Below are 20709 nucleotides of genomic sequence, written 5' to 3' on the forward strand. Positions count from 1 at the left end.
ACAATAAGTGCTCAGTAAGTGTGATTGGCTACCTGAAAGTCAGCTTTTTCCCAAGTCTTTCAAATGTAGTGTGGCCTAATGGAAAGAGTCTTGGGTTCTCGGCCCAGCTCTGCCACTGTCAAGTCACTTTTACTTCTGTTTCCTCATCTGTAAAATGAGGATGACACCACTAGGTCGTCAGCTGTGAACCCCACATGGGAGTGACTCAGAACAGCAGCTTTCCACCTCCTCAGGGCAATGTGACACTCCAGAAGGTTTAAAGTAGATGGGTAGTACGCGGGGTGCTCTGGTTTAGAGAGCCATGGAGAGACAAAAATGGAAGAAACGAGGAAAATTCATAAAGTAGAAGGCTGTGGGAAGACAAGAGGAAAAAGGCAGAAGGGAATAGGTAATAATAACAAAAAAAATGTAATTATTACAGTATGTTTAGTGCTTACTATGTGCCAGGCACTGTACTTACACGCTAGGGTGGACACAAGCAAATCCGGTTGGATACAGTCCCGGTCCCTCATGAGGTTCACAGTCTTAATCTCCATTTTACAGGGGAGGTAACCGAGTCCCAGAGAAGTGAAATGACTTTCCCAAGGCCACACAGCAGACAAGTGGTGGAGCCAGATGTAGAACCATGACTTCCTGACGTCCAGGCCCTTGCTTTATCCACTAGGCCATGCTGCTTCCCTAATGTTTTTAATGTTGATATTTTTGGTTCAATTTTAACATATTTTTAGAATTATATTCTCACTGTTCCATGTGTCTGTCCTCCTCTGTTTAGATTATAAACCTCTGGTAGCCAGGGGTTGTGTCCTGAGGAGTTTTATGTGATATTGGCACTTAGAACAATGTTTTGCCCATTGTAAATGTCATTAATAATTATGGTACTCGTTAAATGCTTTCTATGTGCCAAGCACTGTTCTAAGCTCTGGGTAAATACAATTTAATCAGGTTGGACACAGTCCCTGTCTCACAAAGGGCTCCCACTCTTAACCCCTGATTTACAGATGAAGTAACTGAGGCCCAGAGAGGGTAAGTGGCTGAGAACAAGGGAATGGGGTCAAAATATGACTATTTGGCTCTCTTAAGGTACCTACCCTGTTCTTCAAACTCTGTGCTAATTACTGGCCCTTTACCAGGCTCAGGGCCTTATTCCAGCTCATTCACCGAGAAGAATTGTCATGTAGACCAGCTGGGAATGGACTGTATTTCCTCCTGTGTTAGGTCAAGGGCTGGGAAGGAGAGCTGAAGGACCAGGAGTGGGAGATCATAACATTTGCCTTTCGGCCTCTGACGCCAGCCTTACAGACGACAACTTGTCCTTGGTTCCGAGGCCATTCGTAAAGAATTCCGATTTCATTTTTCACAGTCCTGTGGAGGTGGCTACTGGCCTGGAGGCAGAGTGGGCTGATTTAAAATTAAATAGTTTTTGATCTATTACAATTTTTCTATTTTTGTTATGCTGCCACATCCCACAGTGTAGTAATAAAGAACCAGAAATAACTCTTGTCTGCTAACTAGTGACTCAACGAAGGAAAGGAATATAAATAGCTGAGAAATATGTTCATTCATTCATTCAATAGTATTTATTGAGAGCTTAATATGTGCAGAGCACTGTACTAAGCGCTTGGAATGTACAAATCGGAAACAGATAGAGACAGTCCCTGCCCACTGACGGGCTTACAGTCTAATCGGGGGAGACAGTCAAAAACAATAGCAATAAATAGAATCAAGGGGATGTACATCTCATTAAAACAATTGCAATAAATAGAATCAAGGTGATGTACATCTCATTAACAAAATAAATAGGGTAATCGGTTCCTATTGCTCCTCGTTTCCTTTTTCACTTGGACAATTTCTCACTCTAGGCTTCAAGGCTCTCCATCACCTTGCCCCTGCCTACCTCTCCTCCCTTCTCTCTTTCTACCGCCCACCCCGCACGCTCCGCTCCTCTGCCGCCCACCTCCTCACTGTCCCTCGGTCTCACCCATCCTGCCGTCGACCCCTGGGCCACGTCCTCCCACGGTCCTGGAATGCCCTCCCTCCTCACCTCCACCAAACTAATTCTCTTCCCCTCTTCAAATCCCTACTTAAAGCTCACCTCCTCCAAGAGGCCTTCCCAGACTGAGCTCCCCTTTTTCCTCTGCTCCCTCTACCCCCCCTTCACCTCTCCACGGCTAAACCCTCTTCTCCCCCCTTTCCTTCTCCTCCTCTCCCTCTCCCGTCCCACCCCCTCAGCACTGTACTCGTCTGCTCAACTGTATATATCTTCATCACCCTGTTTATTTTGTTTAATGAGATGTACATCACCCTGATTCTATTTGCCATTGTTTTTACGAGATGTTCTTCCCCTTGACTCTATTTATTGCCATTGTTCTCGTCTGTCCGTCTCCCCCGATTAGACCGTAAGCCCGTCAGAGGGCAGGGACTGTCTCTATCTGTTGCCGATTTGTACATTCCAAGCGCTTAGTACAGTGCTGTGCACATAGTAAGTGCTCAATAAATACCATTGAATGAATGAAAATTTGTGTTGGGGACCAAGATTAAGGCAGGTTGGAATCTAGTAATTTTGAATCTTTTCTTTTTTTTTACTCTGAAAAAGTGTAAGGGAGCCAGGCTGTGATTGGTGTAATGATCCTAGGAATCAGTAATCACAGGTGAATATGAGTGAGGAAAAAAACAAATTTTAATACCTATTTTGTATGGTATTTAGGTACTTTCTCTGTGCCAGGCACTCTACTAAGCATTGGAGTAGATACAAGCTAATCAAATTAGATACAGTCCATGTCCCCGTTTTACCCATGAGGCAACAGGCACAGAGAAGCTAAGTGACTTCCCTAAGGTCACACAGCAGATGTGTGTTGGAGGCAGGATTAGAATTCAGGTCCTCTGACTCCCAGACCCGTGCTCTTTCCCCTGGGCCATACTGCTTCCCATTTCAGACCTACCTGAACTGTCCTTTTTAATAATAATAATGGTGGTATTTGTTAAGCGCTTACTATGTGCAGAGCACTGTTCTAAGCGCTGGGGGAGATACAGGGTAATCAGGTTGTCCCACGTGAGGCTCACAGTTGATCCCCATTTTACAGTTGAGGTAACTGAGACACAGAGAAGTGAAGTGACTTGCCCACAGTCACACAGCTGACAAGTGGCAGAGCCGGGAGTCGAACCCATGACCTCTGACTCCGAAGCCCAGGCTCTTTCCACTGAGCCATGCTGTTTTTCACAGGAAGAGTTGAGTTTCTACCCTAATTTAGGAACTACCTTCCAGTTTTCATTTTGCATGACTTGTCAGAGTCTCTATTGACCATCCACTGTGTTTCCTTTTAGTATTCATGAAAGGATTGCTGCAACATTAATTAAAAACCTAACACATAAATAAGTTTTATACGACAAAGTAGAATCAGAGCTACCAAATATTCACAAGAACACATCTCCCAGGACTGTGTTTACCTTCCTACTACAGAAAATTATTGTTCACTCCAGTGTTTCCTCTCTCTCAGCAAAAGAGAAAATGGAAGGTTTTATTTGCTCGTGTAATCACCTCTCTCCAGGTTCTCTGAGTGCCAAATGTAATTCAAACCTAAATATGATTTTTAAGTTCTGAAATCTGTCTATTGCATTCTTTGACTCTGCAAATGCCACTTGTGCAAAGCACTTTCTGTTCAGGGCTCTTGATAGCAGCGAAACCAGTCATCCCCCTGAATGAATGACATCATGTCACATGTGGCCTGGCCAGATATGGAATCGATTTTGCCCCCCGGGGTCAAGTTGCACAACCTGATGAAGAGTGGCTCAAGAAGTGGAGTGCTGGAGGAGTACTTTGGGAGGTCTTTCGTCACGTGGAGTGGTTTTGTAGGCAGATGATTCCTGGGAAAAGGTCCTTTTTTTTTAAATTTTTACTTTTATGGTACTTGTTAAAATCTTACTATGAGCCAGGCACTTCACTAAATGCTGGGGTAGATCCAAGCTAATCAGTTTGGATACAGTCTGTGTCCCACACAAGGCTCACAGACTTAAAACCCATTGTACGGATGAGGTAAATGAGGCGCAGAGAATTACAGTGACCTGCTCAATGTCACAAATCAGACAAGTGGCGCAGTCAGGATTCGAACCCAGGTCCTTCTGATTCCCAGGTTTATGCTCTTACACTAGGCCATGCTGCTTCTCAGGTCTTCCCTAAAGCATGTTTTTATTACATATAATAATAATTTTGGTATTGTTAAGCACTTACTATGTGCCAAACACTGTATTAAGCATGGGGGGGGACAAGCAAATCGGGTTGGACACAGTCCCTGTCCACTTGGAGCTCACAATCTCAATCCCCATTTTACAGATGAGCTAACTGAGGCACAGTGAAGTGGCTTACCCAAGGTCACATAACAGACAAGTGGTAGAGCTGGGATTAGAACTCATGACCTTCTTACTCCCATGCTCTATCCACTACGCCCGTGCTCTATCCACTCGAGAAGCAGCATGGCTCAGTGGAAAGAGCCCGGGCTTTGGAGTCAGAGGTCATGGTTTCGAATGCCGACTCTGCCACTTGACAGCTGTGTGACTGTGGGCAAGTCACTTAACTTCTCTGTGCCTCAGTTACCTCATCTGTAAAATAGGAATTAAGACTGTGAGCCCCACGTGGGACAACCTGATTCCCCTTTGTCTACCCCAGCGCTTAGAACAGTGCTCTGCACATAGTAAGTGCTTAACAAATACCAACATTATTATTATTATTATTATGCCATGCTGCTTTTCATTTTGGCAAGAGCATAATTAGGGAATTTTTTAATTTGAGAACATGAGCCTGTTTAAATGCAGCTTGACATAGTGGCTGATGAAACCGTGCCTGTGCATGACGATGAATGTGGGGAGGAATCCAGACATCTGCTCCTCTAGCCACAGTACTCTACTATGTTTTGCTCTGTTTTGACTTTGGATGTATTTGTCTTTGTCTTAGGGTATTTTGGTGTTGTTATCGTTTTATCTCTTTATGTGTCTGTCCTCCGTTCCCTCTACCCAGTTTGATGCTTAGAATGTAAGCCCCTTGAGCGCCAGAGACAGTGCCTTAGTAATAATAATTTTAATAATGTAGGTATTAAAGCACTTACTATGTGCCAAAGACTTGGCTTCAAAGCTCTCCATCACCTTGCCCCCTGCTACCTCACCTCCCTTCTCTCTTTCTACTGCCAACGTTGTACACTCCGCTCCTCTGATGCTCACCTCCTCACGGTCCCCCGTTCATGCCTAACCTGCCGTCGACCCCTGGCCCACGTCCTACTGCTGTCCTGGAATGCCCTCCCTCCTCACCTCTGACAAACTAACTCTCTTCCCCTCTTCAAAGCCCTACTGAGAGCTCACCTCCTCCAGGAGGCCTTCCCAGACTGAGCCCCCCTTTTCCCTCTGCTCCCCCTCCACCCTTTGCTCCTCCCCCTTCCCCCTTCCCCTTTCCTCAGCACTGTGTGCTCATTTGTATATATTATTTATTACCTTATTTATTTTGTTAAGGTATATATCTCCTTGATTCTATTTATCTTGATGATGTTGTCTTGATTTTGTTTTGCTCTGTTTTGCTTTGCTGTCTGTCTCCCCCGTTTAGACTGTGAGCCCATCATTAGTCAGGGATTGTCTCTATCTGTTGCCGAATTGTACATTCCAAGCGCTTAGTACAGTGCTCTGCACGTAGTAAATGCTCAATAAATACTATTGAATGAATGACTATTCTAAGCGCCGGGGTAGATACACGGTAATCAGGTTGTCCCCCACGGGACTCACAGTCTTAATCCCCATTTTACAGATGAGGTAACTGAGGCACAGAGAAGTTAAGTGGCTTGCCCAAGATCACACAGCAGACAAGTGGCGAGCTGGGATTAGAACCCTCATCCTCTGATTCCTAAGCCTGTGATCTTTCCACTAAGCCACGCTGCTTCTCTGCCCAAAGATTTGCCAAAAGAACACTGGAGATATGATTTCACTTACCTTGCTCTTTCCACTAAGTGAAGTGGAGAGAGAGGAGGACAGGGATGGAGTGAGCAGAAGATAGGATCGGGGAGGCCTTTTCATTTCATTTCTGATTTTTGTTAAGCGCTTACTATGTGCCAGTCACTGTTCTGACCCCTGGAGTAGATAAAAAAAATTGTTGGTATTTGTTAAGCGCTTACTATGTGCAGAGCACTGTTCTAAGCGCTGGGGTAGACACAGGGGAATCAGGTTGTCCCACGTGAGGCTCACAGTCTTCATCCATTGTACCCCATTAGATATAAGCTAATCAGGTTGGACACAGTCCCCGTCCCACATGGAGCTCACAGTCTTAATTCCTATTTTACAGATGAGGTAACTGGGGCCCAGAAAAGTGAAATGACTTGCCGAAGGTCACACAGCAGACGAATGGCGGAGCTGGGATTAGAAGCCAGGTCCTTCCGACCCAGGCCTGTGCTCTACCCACTAGGCCATCCGCCTCCCTGGAATTCTCAGGACCTATTGTTTGGAGCTCCCAAGCCGCATCATGTCTCCTACCCTCTCTTTCCCAGAGTCTGCAGACCATGCCTCCGTAGACCGGGGGCTTGGGTGAGTGGACAGGGAGCCTGGGCTTGGCCCCGAGGGCTGGAGGAGGAGGAGGTGATCTCGTTCTAGATCCTCAGATCCTTCGACTTCCAGCCCTGAGCCTTAGGGACCACAGCTCTACTGGAAACTCACTATGGGCGGGGAACCATGTCTGCTAATTCTGTTGGATTGTACTCTCCTAAGCACTTAGTACAGTGCTCTGCACAGAGTAAGTGCTCAATAAATACCACTGATTGCATAAGGACTCAGGGATGTCACAAGTTTTCATAGAACACCTGTTCCCTTTTAGACTGTGAGTCCTGTGTGGGACATGACTGTGTTGAACTGATGGTCTACAAACCCCAGCACTTAGAACATAGGAAGTATTTAATAAATGCCATTATTAGACAGTCTTCCTAGCTCCTGGTTGAATCCAGATGGGAATATGTCTGGGATAGGGAGAGGAAGGGAGAAGAGAGACTAATAATTATGGTATTTAAGTGATTACATCCTGCCAAGCACTGAGGTCAAGATACTTAGATTGGACAGTCTGAGATCCACGTGGGGCTCACAGTCAAAGAAGAGGAAATAGGATTTAATAACCATTTTACAGATGAGGAAACTGAGGCACAGAGAAGTGAAATGAGTTGCCCAAGGTCACAAAGCAGACAAATGGCAGAGCTGGGAATAGAACCCAAATCCTCTGACTCCTAGGCCCATTCTCTTTCCCTAGATCATATTGCTTCCTAAGAGAAAGATGGGATTGATTTACCAGATTATTTTAGGAGCTAACTATTAGCTGAGTTGTCTGTGTACTCATCCTTCTGAATCATGAAGCTCTTCCTTTCACAATGCCTAAGGAGATTTATAGAATTAAGTGCTTTTTAGTTTCCTGGAAGTGAAGATTAGCCTGGTTTTAAATGCACCAACAAGCAAGGTGCGGACCAGTTTCCATGCTGCTCAAAGTTGAACGTCCCTCATTGCAAGCACAGGCATTATATGTGTTACCTGCGGTGTGAACCATAAACTGAACGGTCACTTGAAGTAAAACAAAATTAGATGAAAGACTCAAGTATTGGGCTATTGCCCAACTAGAATAGAGAGGGCTGAAATTGCACGGGCCTGCGAGTCAGAAGATCATGGATTCTAATCCTGGATCCTCCACTTGTCTGATCTGTGGCCTTGGGCAAGTCATTTCACTTCTCTGTGCCTCAGTTACCTCATCTGTAAAATGGGGATTAAGACTGTGAGTCCTATCTGGAACAGGGACTGTGTCCAACCTGATTTGCTTGTTATCCACCCCAGCGCTTAGTTACAGTGCCTGGCACATAGTAAGAGCTTAACAGACACCATAATTATTATCAACATTACAGTGCTCAGAACATAGTAAGCGCTTAACAAATACCAACATTAATATCAACAGTCTTTCCCTGCAGTGGTTTTGACCAGGCAGAAATCTTATTTAAGAAAAATATTTTAAAGTTTAATGCTCAAAAAAACCCTCTATTTTACATTTGTAATGGTGCCATTTGGTTTCAGAATGCAGTGTCAATGCTGTTCATTAATAGGACTTCTCCTGTAGACTGTAAGCTTGTTATAGGCAGGGATTGTGTCTGCCAATTCTGTTGTATTGTACTCCCCCAATGGCTTAGTACAGTGCTCTACACATAGTAAGTGCTCAATAAATATTATTTGATTTATTTTTATCCAAGGTATCCAAAAACAATTCAGACATTGAAATCCTGGCTACACAATTATCCTTTTTTGTACAAAGTAAAATAAGTCACAGGGAAGTCAGCGCCAGAGGGAAGAACGGAATCACTTCCTGTTTTTGTTTGCTTATTAATGGTATTTGTTAAGTATTTACTATATGCCAGACACTGTATTAAGTGCTGAGGTAGATTCAAGCTAATCAGGTTGGACCCTGTCCTTGTCGCACATGGGACTGACAATCTTAGTCCCCATTTTACAGATGAGGGAACTGAGGCACAGAGAAGTGAAGCAACTTGCTCAAGATCACACAGCAGGCAGGTGGCAGAGCCAGAGTTCAAACCCAGGTCCTCTGGCTCCCAGACCCTTGCTCTTCCCACTAGGCCTCGCCACTCTGCTCAGGCTGGGCTTCCCATCACCCTCACTGCTGCCATCTTGGCCAAAGGCAGGACTTTGGACTGCCTTGGAAATGGCAGGACCAGGAGACGAAATTTGTAATAATCACATTCACTGTAATATCACACCCACTGGCCAGGGTCCAGACAGACAATCCCAGGAGGATTGAGTTACATTCCTCCTGCCCAGCTGTTCACCATGTTTTCCTTCAAAGACTTGAAAGTGAAGATGAGCCCAGAGAGGATGTTTCCTCTGCTGGAGAATCACTCTATTCTTGGGTTCTCCTGCCAAGATCCCATCACTTCCCATGAGCGAGAGCCAGTCCACAGCCTTACATCGACAGGGCGAGGTTGCCCACTTCTTTGGGAACCAATCTGTCTTTAAAGTCCTGATTTGGGGGAAAAAAACTTTGGAAAGACCTGTTGTGTTTGTGCAAGGGACAGGTTGAACTTGGCAGGCCGAGTTTGGCACGCCGACCATACGTTAGTAATATGACAGCTGAGGAGGCCTGATAGACGTTGAGGCGACCCCTACAGCTGCTCTGCCTCCAAGCTCTCCCCAAGAACCCTGATATCCTCTTAGAGGACCAGGGCAAACAGAAAATTCCCCATATTCCCCTCTGCCAATCTGGGAAACTTGAGGACAAGTTTCAAAGCCCAGATAAAGCTTGAATTGAAGGGAAAAAAAAAACCCAAACTAATCAATCAATCAGTGTGTTTATTGAGCACTTATTGTGTGCAGAGCACTGTACTAAGCACTTGGGACAGTACATATAACAGAAATGATAGATACATTCCCTGCCCCCAACAAGCTTGCAGTCTAAGAATCCAATTCCCTTGAGGAAGTTGAAAAATGACATCTAGAACCTCACGGGCCCCACTAGTTCATTTTAGGTGTTATCAAATCACCATTTAGCCCCTTAGAGATGTTCAGCGTGTGCTGCTGTGGTCCCTCAAACTCTCTGTTAACAGAATCCAGTTGTGATTCACTTTCACCAAGTTAGGAGGGAGTGATTTGTGTGTGGAGCTGATGAGGAGGCTCGTCAGTAAATCCTTCCGATTACCTTTGGTTTTTCACTTTAAATGCCAACTTGAGGGAGAGAAATAAGTGATCAACCGTTCCCCCTCCCTCCCTCCCCCACCTCCTCCCCACTCCGGCTCCTCCCAGAATTGGGATTAGCTCTCCTCACCCCACAGCTTCCTAGATAGGGAGGGCAGTCATAACTGGCCTGCTCCATCCCATGGAACTGGATAAGGGCCAGTGTCTGTGGTCCTGACAAGACGGCAGCCACACTTCACTAACTGCCCCATCCCCACTGGCAGACCATCTCCCCAGGGCTAGTTCCTCTGTCATTCTCTCCCTCGGTCATTCTGGTGACTTCAGGCTCTCAGACCTGTCCTGCCTCCCCAGCTTCTGCTCCTCTTCTCCCTGTTTCCTTTTCCCCTACTCCCTTTCACTCTCATCCCAGCTCCTGCTTCTTCCCTTCCCAGAGCCTAGCCCTGCCTCTTATTCGCACCAAATCAGAGTGGTCAACGGTGACCCAGACGGGACACTTCACAGAGAAGGCCGTTAGAAAAAACAGAGCAAAACCTTTTTATATAATGAAATGGAAAACTGATGTGAACCTTACTTAATCTTGACATCAAGCCGCTTGTATTCCCTTTTAAAGGATCATTCAATTATTAAATGTTCTGTTCTCCCTTTCCCCTCTGCCCTATTTGAATTTTTATTCCATTAAAGATCCGTACTTTTCATTACTTTAAAACATGGATGTTCCCAGGGTAATTGAATTATTGACAACCTTGTTGATGCATTTGGAGAAAAAAGACTGAGTGTTTCAGCTGTTCAGATGGAAGGAAGTTTTTTTTCAAGGATCCTTCACCAGGAAATCTATCTGTGCTCTTCAGCAGTAGATAATTCCCTTAAGCTTTACTTTGGGGCTTTGGGAAGCTCTACAGTAAAATGATTTGGGTAATTTGGGGATAGGGTAATTTGGGCATGCCTGTGAAATATTCTTTCTTGAATCTCAATCTACTCATTATTGTTATTGCAATTATTGAACTCAATTCTATCCATTCACTAATTCATTAGTATTTACTGAACCCCTGCTGCATGCAGAACACCATTTTACGAGGGTACAGAAGAGGTAAAAGACATGGATTCCTGCTCTCAGGTTGCTTATTAAGTACTTGCCTAAACTCCTAGAGGGCAGGGATTGAGTCTGCCAAATATGTAGTACTTTCACAAGTGATTAGTACAGTGTTGTGCACACAGTAAGCACTTCATCCCACTGATTGATCAAAATGACCTTGGCTAGGTTCTCTGACATTGGATTCATGTATTCATATTCATGTCTTTCACTTGCAGGGATCAGAATATGCCGGACTCACCTATGGACTATGTGAAGGTATGGTGGCCTTGCTGAATGACAGTTATTGCTCAGATCTTGCATTTGGTTTTGAATTAATTTTTCTTTTTCAATCCAGAGTTGCCCCTTAGAGCCCCAGCTACCCACACGCTGGAAGTTAATTATATTAATTATATTATTTGAAAGAAACACTGGCATTTTGGATCCTTGTGGGTAATTGGTAATCAACCCTCCTGGGTCCCTATGTCAACTCTGGGGGTAACTCTTTGGAGAAACTTCAGGTTGAGTTTCTCTTAAATTATTTGTTAGACATGTGCTCTAACTGTGTCTGACCTGAGTATCCCGGGTCTGCCACAGTGCTCGGCACATGGTAAGTATTTAACAAATGCCACTATCATTATTATTAATAAATCCCTAGCTTGTCTTAGGTGAGATGGGCAGTGATGTTCTTTTCTGCTTGATGTGGACAGGAAACCTATCTACCAACTCTGTTATGTTGTACTCTCCCAGGTGTTTAGTACAGTGCTCTGCACACAGTAAGTGCTCAGTGCATACCATTAATTTATTGATTGGCATTTCAAGACTCTCAGTCTTCCCATCCTTATAAGGAGAATTTCTTTTTCCTGGTGCATTGTTTTAAACACCATTCTCCAGAATTTAAACATGCTCATCTCCTTCTGAAAAGGAAGTGATAACATTCTTTATCCAGTTGCTTGTGCAGGTGATAACCAGCCTGGGATGGGTTGGAACAAAGCCCATTCGGGTAATGGGATGTTCTTGAGAGGCAATAAATGCTCACGGGGAGAGCCTGGCTCCCTGTGTTTTCAGATCTTTGCTGAGCCCCTCTGTTTTCTTGGGACTCTCTCAAGAGGCTCTCAGTGGTGGAAAAATGATGTCAGCCAGGACAGAGAGCAGATAGAAAACACAGTAGTGACCAGAAAGTGTACCTTCCCATTGTATGAATTGCCTGAAGTTATAATAATAATGACGGTATTTGTTAAGTGCTTTCTCTGTCCCTGTATTAAGTGCTGGGGTGGATACAAGCAAATCGAGTTGGACACAGTCCCCGTCCCATGTGGAGCTCACTGTCTCAACCCCCATTTTACAGAGGAGGTAAATGAGGTACAGAGAAGCGATGTGACTTGCCCAAGGTCACACAGCAGACAAGTGGCAGAGCCGGGATTAGAATCTGTTACCTTCTTGACTCCCAGGCTCATGCTCTATCCACTACGCCATGCTGCTTGGCATTGAGATTTCCCTTGCCTTTCTAGATAGGGCCAGGCAATCTGTAAGATGATTACCCACTCATCCTTCCTTTTTCTCTAATAATAATTGTGGTATATGTTGGGCAATTACTATGTGTTAAGCGCTGGGATAGGTACAAAATAATCAGGTCCCACTCGGGTTTCACAGTCTTAAGTAGGAGGGTGGACAATGAATCCCCATTTTGCAGATGAGGGAAATGAGACAACATGAAGTTAAGTGCCCTGACCAAGGTCACATACCAGTAAGTGGCAGAGCCAAGATTAGAACCCAGTTCCTCTGATTCCAAGACCAGTGTGGCCTTTCCATTAGGCCACACTGCTTCCCTAATAGTATTTATCCGTTCCTTCCTCTTCTTGCTTTCTAGCCACTCTGCCTCTCCATTAGCATTCCACAGAGAAGGGCAGGGGAAGAGGATTAAGAGAAAAACCCTCTTGGCTACTTGTAACAAGTTTAGTGGACGGGGAAGAACATGGAACTGGCTGGATTTTCAGTAAATTTCATTGATTCAGACTATCCCTGCCATCTATTAACAAGGCTAATGGGCAGTTGCCCGCAATTTGACCACCATGCTATTGATTTTGGAGCCCGCATGTTCGCAGAGGCACTGTAGATTTTCAGGTGATTAATAGATGGTGTTTCAGAAATTTCTCACGTCTCGACCTGTGTTTGAATCTGCTCACAGTTTACAGTGGACATCAGTGTGCTACCACCATGGCGGCAAGGTTGTTTATTGTCCTTTGGTTGCTGCAGAGCGCTGGAGTGCTCATGCCTTGATTGACTGGTTGTGAGGGGCAAGGGGGAGGGGAATTGATTTTTCTAAAGCCCTTTTTATAAAAGGAAGTATGCCAAAGGGTGTTTATGTATATGTATATGTGTATACACAGACATGTGTATGTATATGTATATGTTTAGATTGTCAGCCCGTTATTGGGCAGAGGTTGTCTCTCTCTGTTGCCAAATTGTTCATTCCAAGCGCTTAGTACAGTGCCCTGCACATAGGAAACACTCAATAAATAGTGCTGAATGAATATGTTCATTCATTCATTCAATCCTATTTATTGAGTGCTTACTGAGTGCAGGGCACTGTAACAATCATAATGATAGTATTTGTTAAGCACTTACTATGTGCCAAGTACTGTGCTAAGCGCTGGCATAGATACAAGGTTATCAGATTGTCCCACTTGGGCTCATAATCTTAATCCCCATTTTACAGATGAGGGAATTGAGGCACAGAGAAGTTAAGTGACTTGCCCAAAATCACACAGATGACAAGTGGTGGAGTTGGAACAGAAGCCCATCATTGGGCAGGGTTTGTTTCTTTCTGTTGCCGAATTGTACATTCCAAGCGCTTAGTACAGTGCTCTGCACATAGTAAGCGCTCAATAAATACTATTGAATGAATGAATTAGAGCCCATGACCTCTGACTCCCAAACGGGGGCTCTTTCCACTAAGCCACACCACTGCTCTACTGAGTGCTCTACTGTATTAAGCACTTAGGTCATATGTCACTGACGAGAGGTGGGAGGAAGGGAACAAGTAGGTGGAAGGGCCCAGACTGTTGAGGACAGACAAACCTGGGTGTTCTGAAGAGTTGACATCCTCCACCTGGGAGGAAAGGAGCCTCTCACATCACCACATTCTGTACTCCCCATACCCATTGAGGGCTTTCACCCTGGAGTGCTACAGATGGATTCTGCCCAAAGTCACACAGCAGATATTTGTGCGGGCAGGGATTGGAGCCTGGGTCCTTCTGACTCCCTGGCCCGTCCTCTTTAATAATGTTAGTATTTGTTAAGTGCTTACAATGTGCAGAGCACTGTTCTAAGTGCTGGGGAAGATACAGGGTAATCAGGTTGTCCCACCTGCGGCTCACAGTTAATCCCCATTTTACAGATGAGGTAACTGAGGCACAGAGAAGATAAGTGACTTCCCCACAGCCACACAGCTGACAAGTGGCAGAGCCAGGATTCGAACCCATGACCTCTGACTCCCAAGCCCAGGCTCTTTCCACGGAGCCACGCTGCTTCTCTTTCCACTGGGCCATACTGTTCCCTTAACCTTCTAAATCCACTCCAGCTTAAAACCCCAGTAAAATGGGGATTAAGAGTGTGAGCCCTATTGGGGACCGGGATAGTGGCCCATCTGATTAACTTGTATCCACCCTAGCACTTAGAACAGTGCCTGGCACTTAGTAAGTGCTTAACAAGTACCATTATTATTATTATTATTATTGTTAGACTAGCCAGTTGGCGGTCCTTAGGCCAACACAGGGCCACTGCCTAGACCAGAGCAGTGGATTCATCCAGAGGAGATGAGGTTGTGACCCAGAATGTACTGGGAAGGACCATGCTTTGTCTCTTTGATTTAGGACCACGTTCTCTCAGTTTGCCTCCTTTTGAAAAGCCCTCGGGCATACACGAATTGGATATTCTGTGAGAAGCAGCGTGGCTTTCTGGAAAGAGCACAGGCCTGGGAGTCAGAAAGACCTGTGTTCTAATCCCAGTTCTGCCACTGGTCTATTGTGTGGCCTTGGACAAGTCACTTAACTTCTCTGTGCCTCAGTTTAAATGGGGATTAAGGCTGTGAGCCCCATATGGGGCAAGGGATAGAACACGGGCCTAGAAGTCAGAAGGACCTGGGTTCTAATCCTGACTCTGCCATATCTCTGCAGTATGACCTTGGGCAAGTCACTTCACTTCTCTGTGGCTCCTTTACCTCATCTGTAAAATGGAATTGAGACTATGAGCCCTACATGGGACAGGGACTGTGTCCAACTCAATTTGCTTGTATCCTCCCCAATGCTTAGTACAGTGCCTGGCACATAGCAAGCTTTTAACAAATACCTTTTTTTTTTTTTGACAGCTTCTGTAAGCTTTCTAGATTTGGATGTTAACTCCCTCCAAAATCCCCGAGGAACACGTACTTGTTTTTTGGGGGTTTTTTGGAGGGGGTGGTATCTGTTAAGCACTTACTATGTGCCAGGCACTGTTGTAAGCACTGGGGGGGACACAAATTAATCATATTGGACATAATCCCTGTCCCATTTGGGGCTCAAGTCTTAATCCCCATTTTACAGATGAGGAAACTGAGACACAGAGAAGTGAAGTGACTTGCCCAAGGTCACACAGCAGACAAGTGGTGGAGCCGGGATTAGAACTGATGACCTTCTGACTCCCAGGCCTGTGCTTTATCCACTACGCCAAGTTGCTTCTCTCAAACACCGAGGCACCCAATCTCGGGCACCCTCTGGGCTGCCGCCCCACCTCGGCCCCCTCCGAGAATCTGCTCGGAGCTCTGGGAGTGGCATCAACCAGGGTGATTTCCTCAGGACTGGCTCAGGGCCAAACAACCAAGCAGCAAATAATCCCAGTGATGGTTCTCCCATTGGCGAGGAGAGCAAACTAGCTGGTCAGGGCATCCCGGTGTTTTTGTGATGAACAGATCATTATTTTAGTATGCTTTCCTATCCAATGGAGATCACGTTTGCTTTCTAATCCATCAAGCAATCATATTTATCAAGCACTTACTATGTGTAGAGCCACTGTACTAAGTGCTTGGGAGAGGACAACACAATATAACCCTGCCCACATTGAGCATTCAGTCTAGAGGAGGAAACCGATTCTATCTTAGCTTCCACAAGATCAATATATAGAGGAGAGAACCAGCAAGACATTGTTTGTGTCACCTACATTTTCTCATGAATCAGTCCCCCCAAAGAAGAAGCTAGTTGTGCTTCTCACCCTACTAGCAATAGTGATGGGTGGGTGGGAAATAGGAGGTGGGAAGGCAGTATTTGAAGGAGGGGAGCTTGTTGGAGAATTAATGCAAAGCCGAGATCAATCTTAATTTGTATTCCGAGTCCTCCTTCAGACCTGCTGTGCAGTTTGGATTGCAGCCTTATTAATATGGCATTGAGAAAAGACCAGTTCTTTGGTTGCCTAGCCACCATTGAGTCTTCTAAGCGTGTATAAAAGAGAATCATGTGATTCCTTGGGTCTCGGAGCTGTTTGGAATTCTCCGCAGCCCTTTTTCCCAGAGTTCATCCCCTGTGCTGTGGCCCCTTGTTAGAAGTTAGACCCCAGTGACAGGATTCAGCCGAAAACTGAAGTTGGGAGACTGGAAAACAAAATGGGGACAAGGGACTCTTTCTCCATCCTCTCCTGGTTTCCCCCACTTTTGCTTAAATTCATTTTATTTTTGTGCAGGAGACCTTTTGTCATTTAAACCACAGATTGGATGTGTGACTGTCTCCCTCCCTCCCTCCCTCTCTCTCTCTCACATCGATTCTGGCCTGTCTCCCCCAAACCACTAATGCTTCCCTGGTGACTTAGATTAGAATCTGCAAGTGGGTCTCTTGACAGCTGGTAGAAAATTCATTCCTCACACTCCCCCCATCCCTTGTGTTTCTGACTTGGGATGTCCTTTAATGATGATGATGATGATTATTTTATTATTATCATCATCATCAGTAGTAGTAGTATTCGTGCTACTACTAATAATAACAATTGTATTTGTCAAGGGCACACTATGTGCCAAGCACTGCACTTAACTCTGCCCGTAAGCAGATCGGTTGTAGTCCTTGTTTTTCCCACTTGATCCTCAGAGTCTAAGCTGGAGGGAGGAAAGGCAGTTTAATCCCCATTTTACAGTTGAGTAAACCGAGATAGAAGCTAAGCAGTTAAGTGATTTGCAGAGACCTCCTAGATTTTAGGCCTTCAGGGCCCTATTCCACTGTCATTTCCATCATGATCTGCTCCCCAGAGTTCTCCAACCAGAACTCTGTCAGTTGGGAAGTGACAGTGACAGCTGTGAGCTCAGTGGAAGCAGCATGGTCTAGTGGAAAGAGCACGAGCCTGAGAGTCAGAGGACCTGGGTTCTAATCCCAGATCTGCTGCTCGCCTGCTACGTGACCTTGGACAAGTAACTTAACTTGTCTGTGCCTCCATTTCCTCATCAGTAAAATGGAAACTCAATATATGTTCCCTCTCCTACTTAAATTGTGAGTCACATATGGAACAGAGACTGTGTCCAACCCAGTTAACTGGTTCTGATCCCAGCTCTGCCACTTGTCTGCTGCGTGACCTTGGGCAAGTCACTTAGTCAGAGGTCATGGGTTCTAATTCCAGCTCCGCCACTTCTCAGCTGTGTGACTTTGGGCAAGTCACTTAACTTCTCTGTGCCTCAGTTCCCTCATTTGTAAAATGGTGATTAAGACTGTGAGCCCCACGTGGGACAATCTGATCACCTTGTATCCCCTCCTGCACTTAGAACAGTACTTTGCACATCATAAGCGCTTAACAAATACCATTATTATTAGTACTGTTATTATTATTATTATTATTATTATTATTATTATTATTAATTTCTCTGGGCCTCAGTCCTCTCATCTGTAAAATGGGGTTGACTGTGAACCCCTTGTGGGACATGGACTGTGTCCAACCCAATTAACATGTTCTATGCCAGCGCTTAGTACAGTGCCTGGTACGTAGTAAGCACTTTAATAATAATAGCAATTCCCAGCCCCCACTTGGAGTGCTGGAAAACATGAACACTTCTGTCTTCCAGAGGTAGAGGCAACCCAGATTTACCAAACCTTCAAATAAAATTGACATTTTATTCAATCTGAGGAAATAAAATCTAATAAGAAATACACTAAATGCAGTTAAAAAAGCACCACCTAGCAATTCCAAAATCTATATAAATGTTTATTTTTTAATTGAGATCACTTTAGAGGCACATAAAGAAACAACTGGAATTCACCCCCAAAGAAAACCAACCATTTAGATTCCTCTTCCCATCAATTCTGCTGAACAGCATCCACGCAGAGAGAATTCCCCCCCCCCCCTTCCTTTTTGAGCTGTTACTGCCCTGAAATGTTCCTTTACGAGAAGGTCTTATTCCACATGGAACAGAGTTTCCTGTGCTGGGATCTCAAAAAGCAATTTCTTTCCTTTGGAATGTTGATGCATTAGCTCATCTAGCAGATTAAAAGAAGAGTAATTATGCTAAAGCCAGTTCCAAGAGCAGCACACTGGTGTGTTGGAGACTTAAACACTGAGAAGTGGCGCTGTGACTTCAGACTCTTTCTTTGTGCTCACATTATGGCTGCGGCAGTTAAATAGCTCTTTGAGAAGGCTCTTTCATTCCAAGAGGGGAATGGCATTTCATTGGATGAGCAAGGGAGGCATTTGAGTGTGAGTCCAACGAAGCCAAACAGGAAAGGCGGGAAGGAGGTGCAGATTTTTTGGAAATGCTATTTTTAGCATAAATTCTGCCCAGATCAATCTGTCTTGGGTAGAACGACCCTCCTAGTGGCTTCGCAGCTGGGATGTGTTGCCCTATGAATCAGCCAACTCACAAAAATCATGAAAGAGGCTGTCCAGAACAATAGCATACTGTGCATTCTGGGAGAGGTAACACATTACGCGAACTAAAATAACAGATTTGGGGGCTGGCTTTCGTATTTATTGAGTGCTGTATTAAGCGCTTGGGAGAGTACAATATAACAGAGTTGTTTATATCTGCCCCCAAAGAGTTTACAGACTAGAGGATTTGATGGTTTTTGCCCAAGTCTGCACATCCAGAGCAAACCCTATTTCCCCCTGTGGGGACAGAGAGATCAAACTGAACCAGCTGTGAGTGTAGAACCTTTCAGTTTTGGAGTTCTGGTACTCACATTCAGAAGAACTAAATTAGAGTCACCCACTCATTCCCTTCTCTCCTACACCTTGGGGAAGCAGTTTGGCTCAGAGGAAAGAGCCTGGGCCTCGGAGTCAGAGGTCATGGGTTCTAATCCCGGCTCTGCCACTTGTCAGCTGGGTGACTGTGGGCAAGTCACTTCACTTCTCTGTGCCTCAGTTACCTCATCTGTAAAATGGGGGTTAACTGTGAACCTCACGTGGGACAACCTGATTACTCTGTATCTACCCCAGCGCTTAGAACAGTGTACTGCACATAGTAAGCGCTTAACAAATACCAACATTTTTATTATTATTATTATTATTATTATTATTATTACACCAACAGCACAAACTGTGATTATTCCTGTGAGGTTTTCTGGTGCCCAAAAGACAAAAAATAAGCTTAATATATCTGAAATAGATGTAAAGTCAGAAAAGGGGCTTGAAATCTGGAAATCATACCCAAGAAAAAATCAGGTATTAAAATTGTGGTATTTTGTTAAGCACAGTATTAAGTACTGGGGTGGATATAAGATAATCAGACCAGGAATAGTCTGAAGCCCCAGTGGGGCTCACAGTCTATGTGGGATGGAGAACAGGGATTGAACCCCCACTTTATAGATGAGGAAACTGGGGCACAGAGAAGTGACTTGCCCAAGGTCACACAGCAGGCAAGGGCAGGGGCAGGATTACAACCCAGATCTCTTGACTCCCTGGCCTATGCTTTCTCCACCAGACCATGCTACTTCTCCAAAACAAAACCTTTGAAGTCCCTAATATTTGTTTTTCTGCTGCAGAAGAACCATGAGAGTAGGAAAATGTATCGAGCTTTCAGACAGGCAAAGTTTGTGAAGCCAAAATCAACTGCCATCTTGGGGCGTGGCTCAACTAGCAGATTTTGCACTTTAAGCCAGAGGATACCAGGCAATTGTATCTCTGGCCACGGGGTTTGTCCCTCCCTGTTTGATCTGTAGAACAAACAAAAACAAAATAAACCCAGTGTCTGCTAGGCGAAACCATCAATGGAGATCTGCTTTATCATATTGCCTTTTGCAGTTCTGTAGAACTGTATTTAGTCAATGTTTCTGAGAAATGGAGCTGCATATCAGACCTACCAGATCTCCCGGATGGAGATTCTAGGAGTGAGTATTCCACAGCAAACTCTTAGTATTCTCTTTTCATGGTTTTCTTTCTTCTCTTATCAGTTGTGTGGTTGCTTTAGAGCTTGGGTGTGGTCCATCTGAGAAAGAGACAATAATTGACAATAAGGCTTGATGAGGAGGGAGAAGAGAGAGTCTTCCCTTTTTTGGCTCTATCGTCTTAGAGTGGAGAAAAATTAGAGTGAGGTATGTGAAATAGCATGGCTTTAAATCCTATGTATTGAGCGCTTACTGTGTGCAAAGCGAATTTACGGTGAACTAAGCGCTCTATCAGAAAGTGTAAGAATGGAAGGAAGGAACCTAGAGGAGGAGTGCTGGTCTGGGATGAAGAGACAGCTTTGCAGGCAGAAAACAAGGGTGTCTGTAAATCGAATAGAAACTTTTATCTGCCTCCTTTTAAAAGGGGCTTGGAGATAATTCTCTGGAGAGTTTGTGAAAATACAGATTTCCCTGTCCGCCCAGTAACATCTAATTTTCTGGAGTATGAGTGCTTTGATAATCTCAAAGTGTCTTGGGGTGTGTTTACACTAGCATTCCGATGGCGAAACGCGTCATTGCAGAAATCACTTATCTTGCACTTTGCCGTAACTGTGAGCCTTG

At 44.8% G+C, this 20709-nt stretch overlaps 1 protein-coding gene across 3 annotated transcripts in view; it reads left to right on the top strand.

The window, feature by feature from the left end:
- Window positions 1-20709, top strand: part of BCAR3 (BCAR3 adaptor protein, NSP family member) — a 261311-nt gene that overhangs the window by 157956 nt on the left and 82646 nt on the right. For all 3 annotated transcript variants that reach the window (XM_029063375.2, XM_029063374.2, XM_029063373.2), the window contains exon 3: window positions 11002-11041. In XM_029063375.2, the coding sequence (XP_028919208.1) occupies window positions 11002-11041 (40 nt within the window). The remainder of the gene's footprint in view (window positions 1-11001; window positions 11042-20709) is intronic.

This window comes from Ornithorhynchus anatinus, chromosome 4, assembly GCF_004115215.2.
Source record: "Ornithorhynchus anatinus isolate Pmale09 chromosome 4, mOrnAna1.pri.v4, whole genome shotgun sequence".
Classification (NCBI taxonomy): Eukaryota; Metazoa; Chordata; class Mammalia; order Monotremata; family Ornithorhynchidae; genus Ornithorhynchus; species Ornithorhynchus anatinus.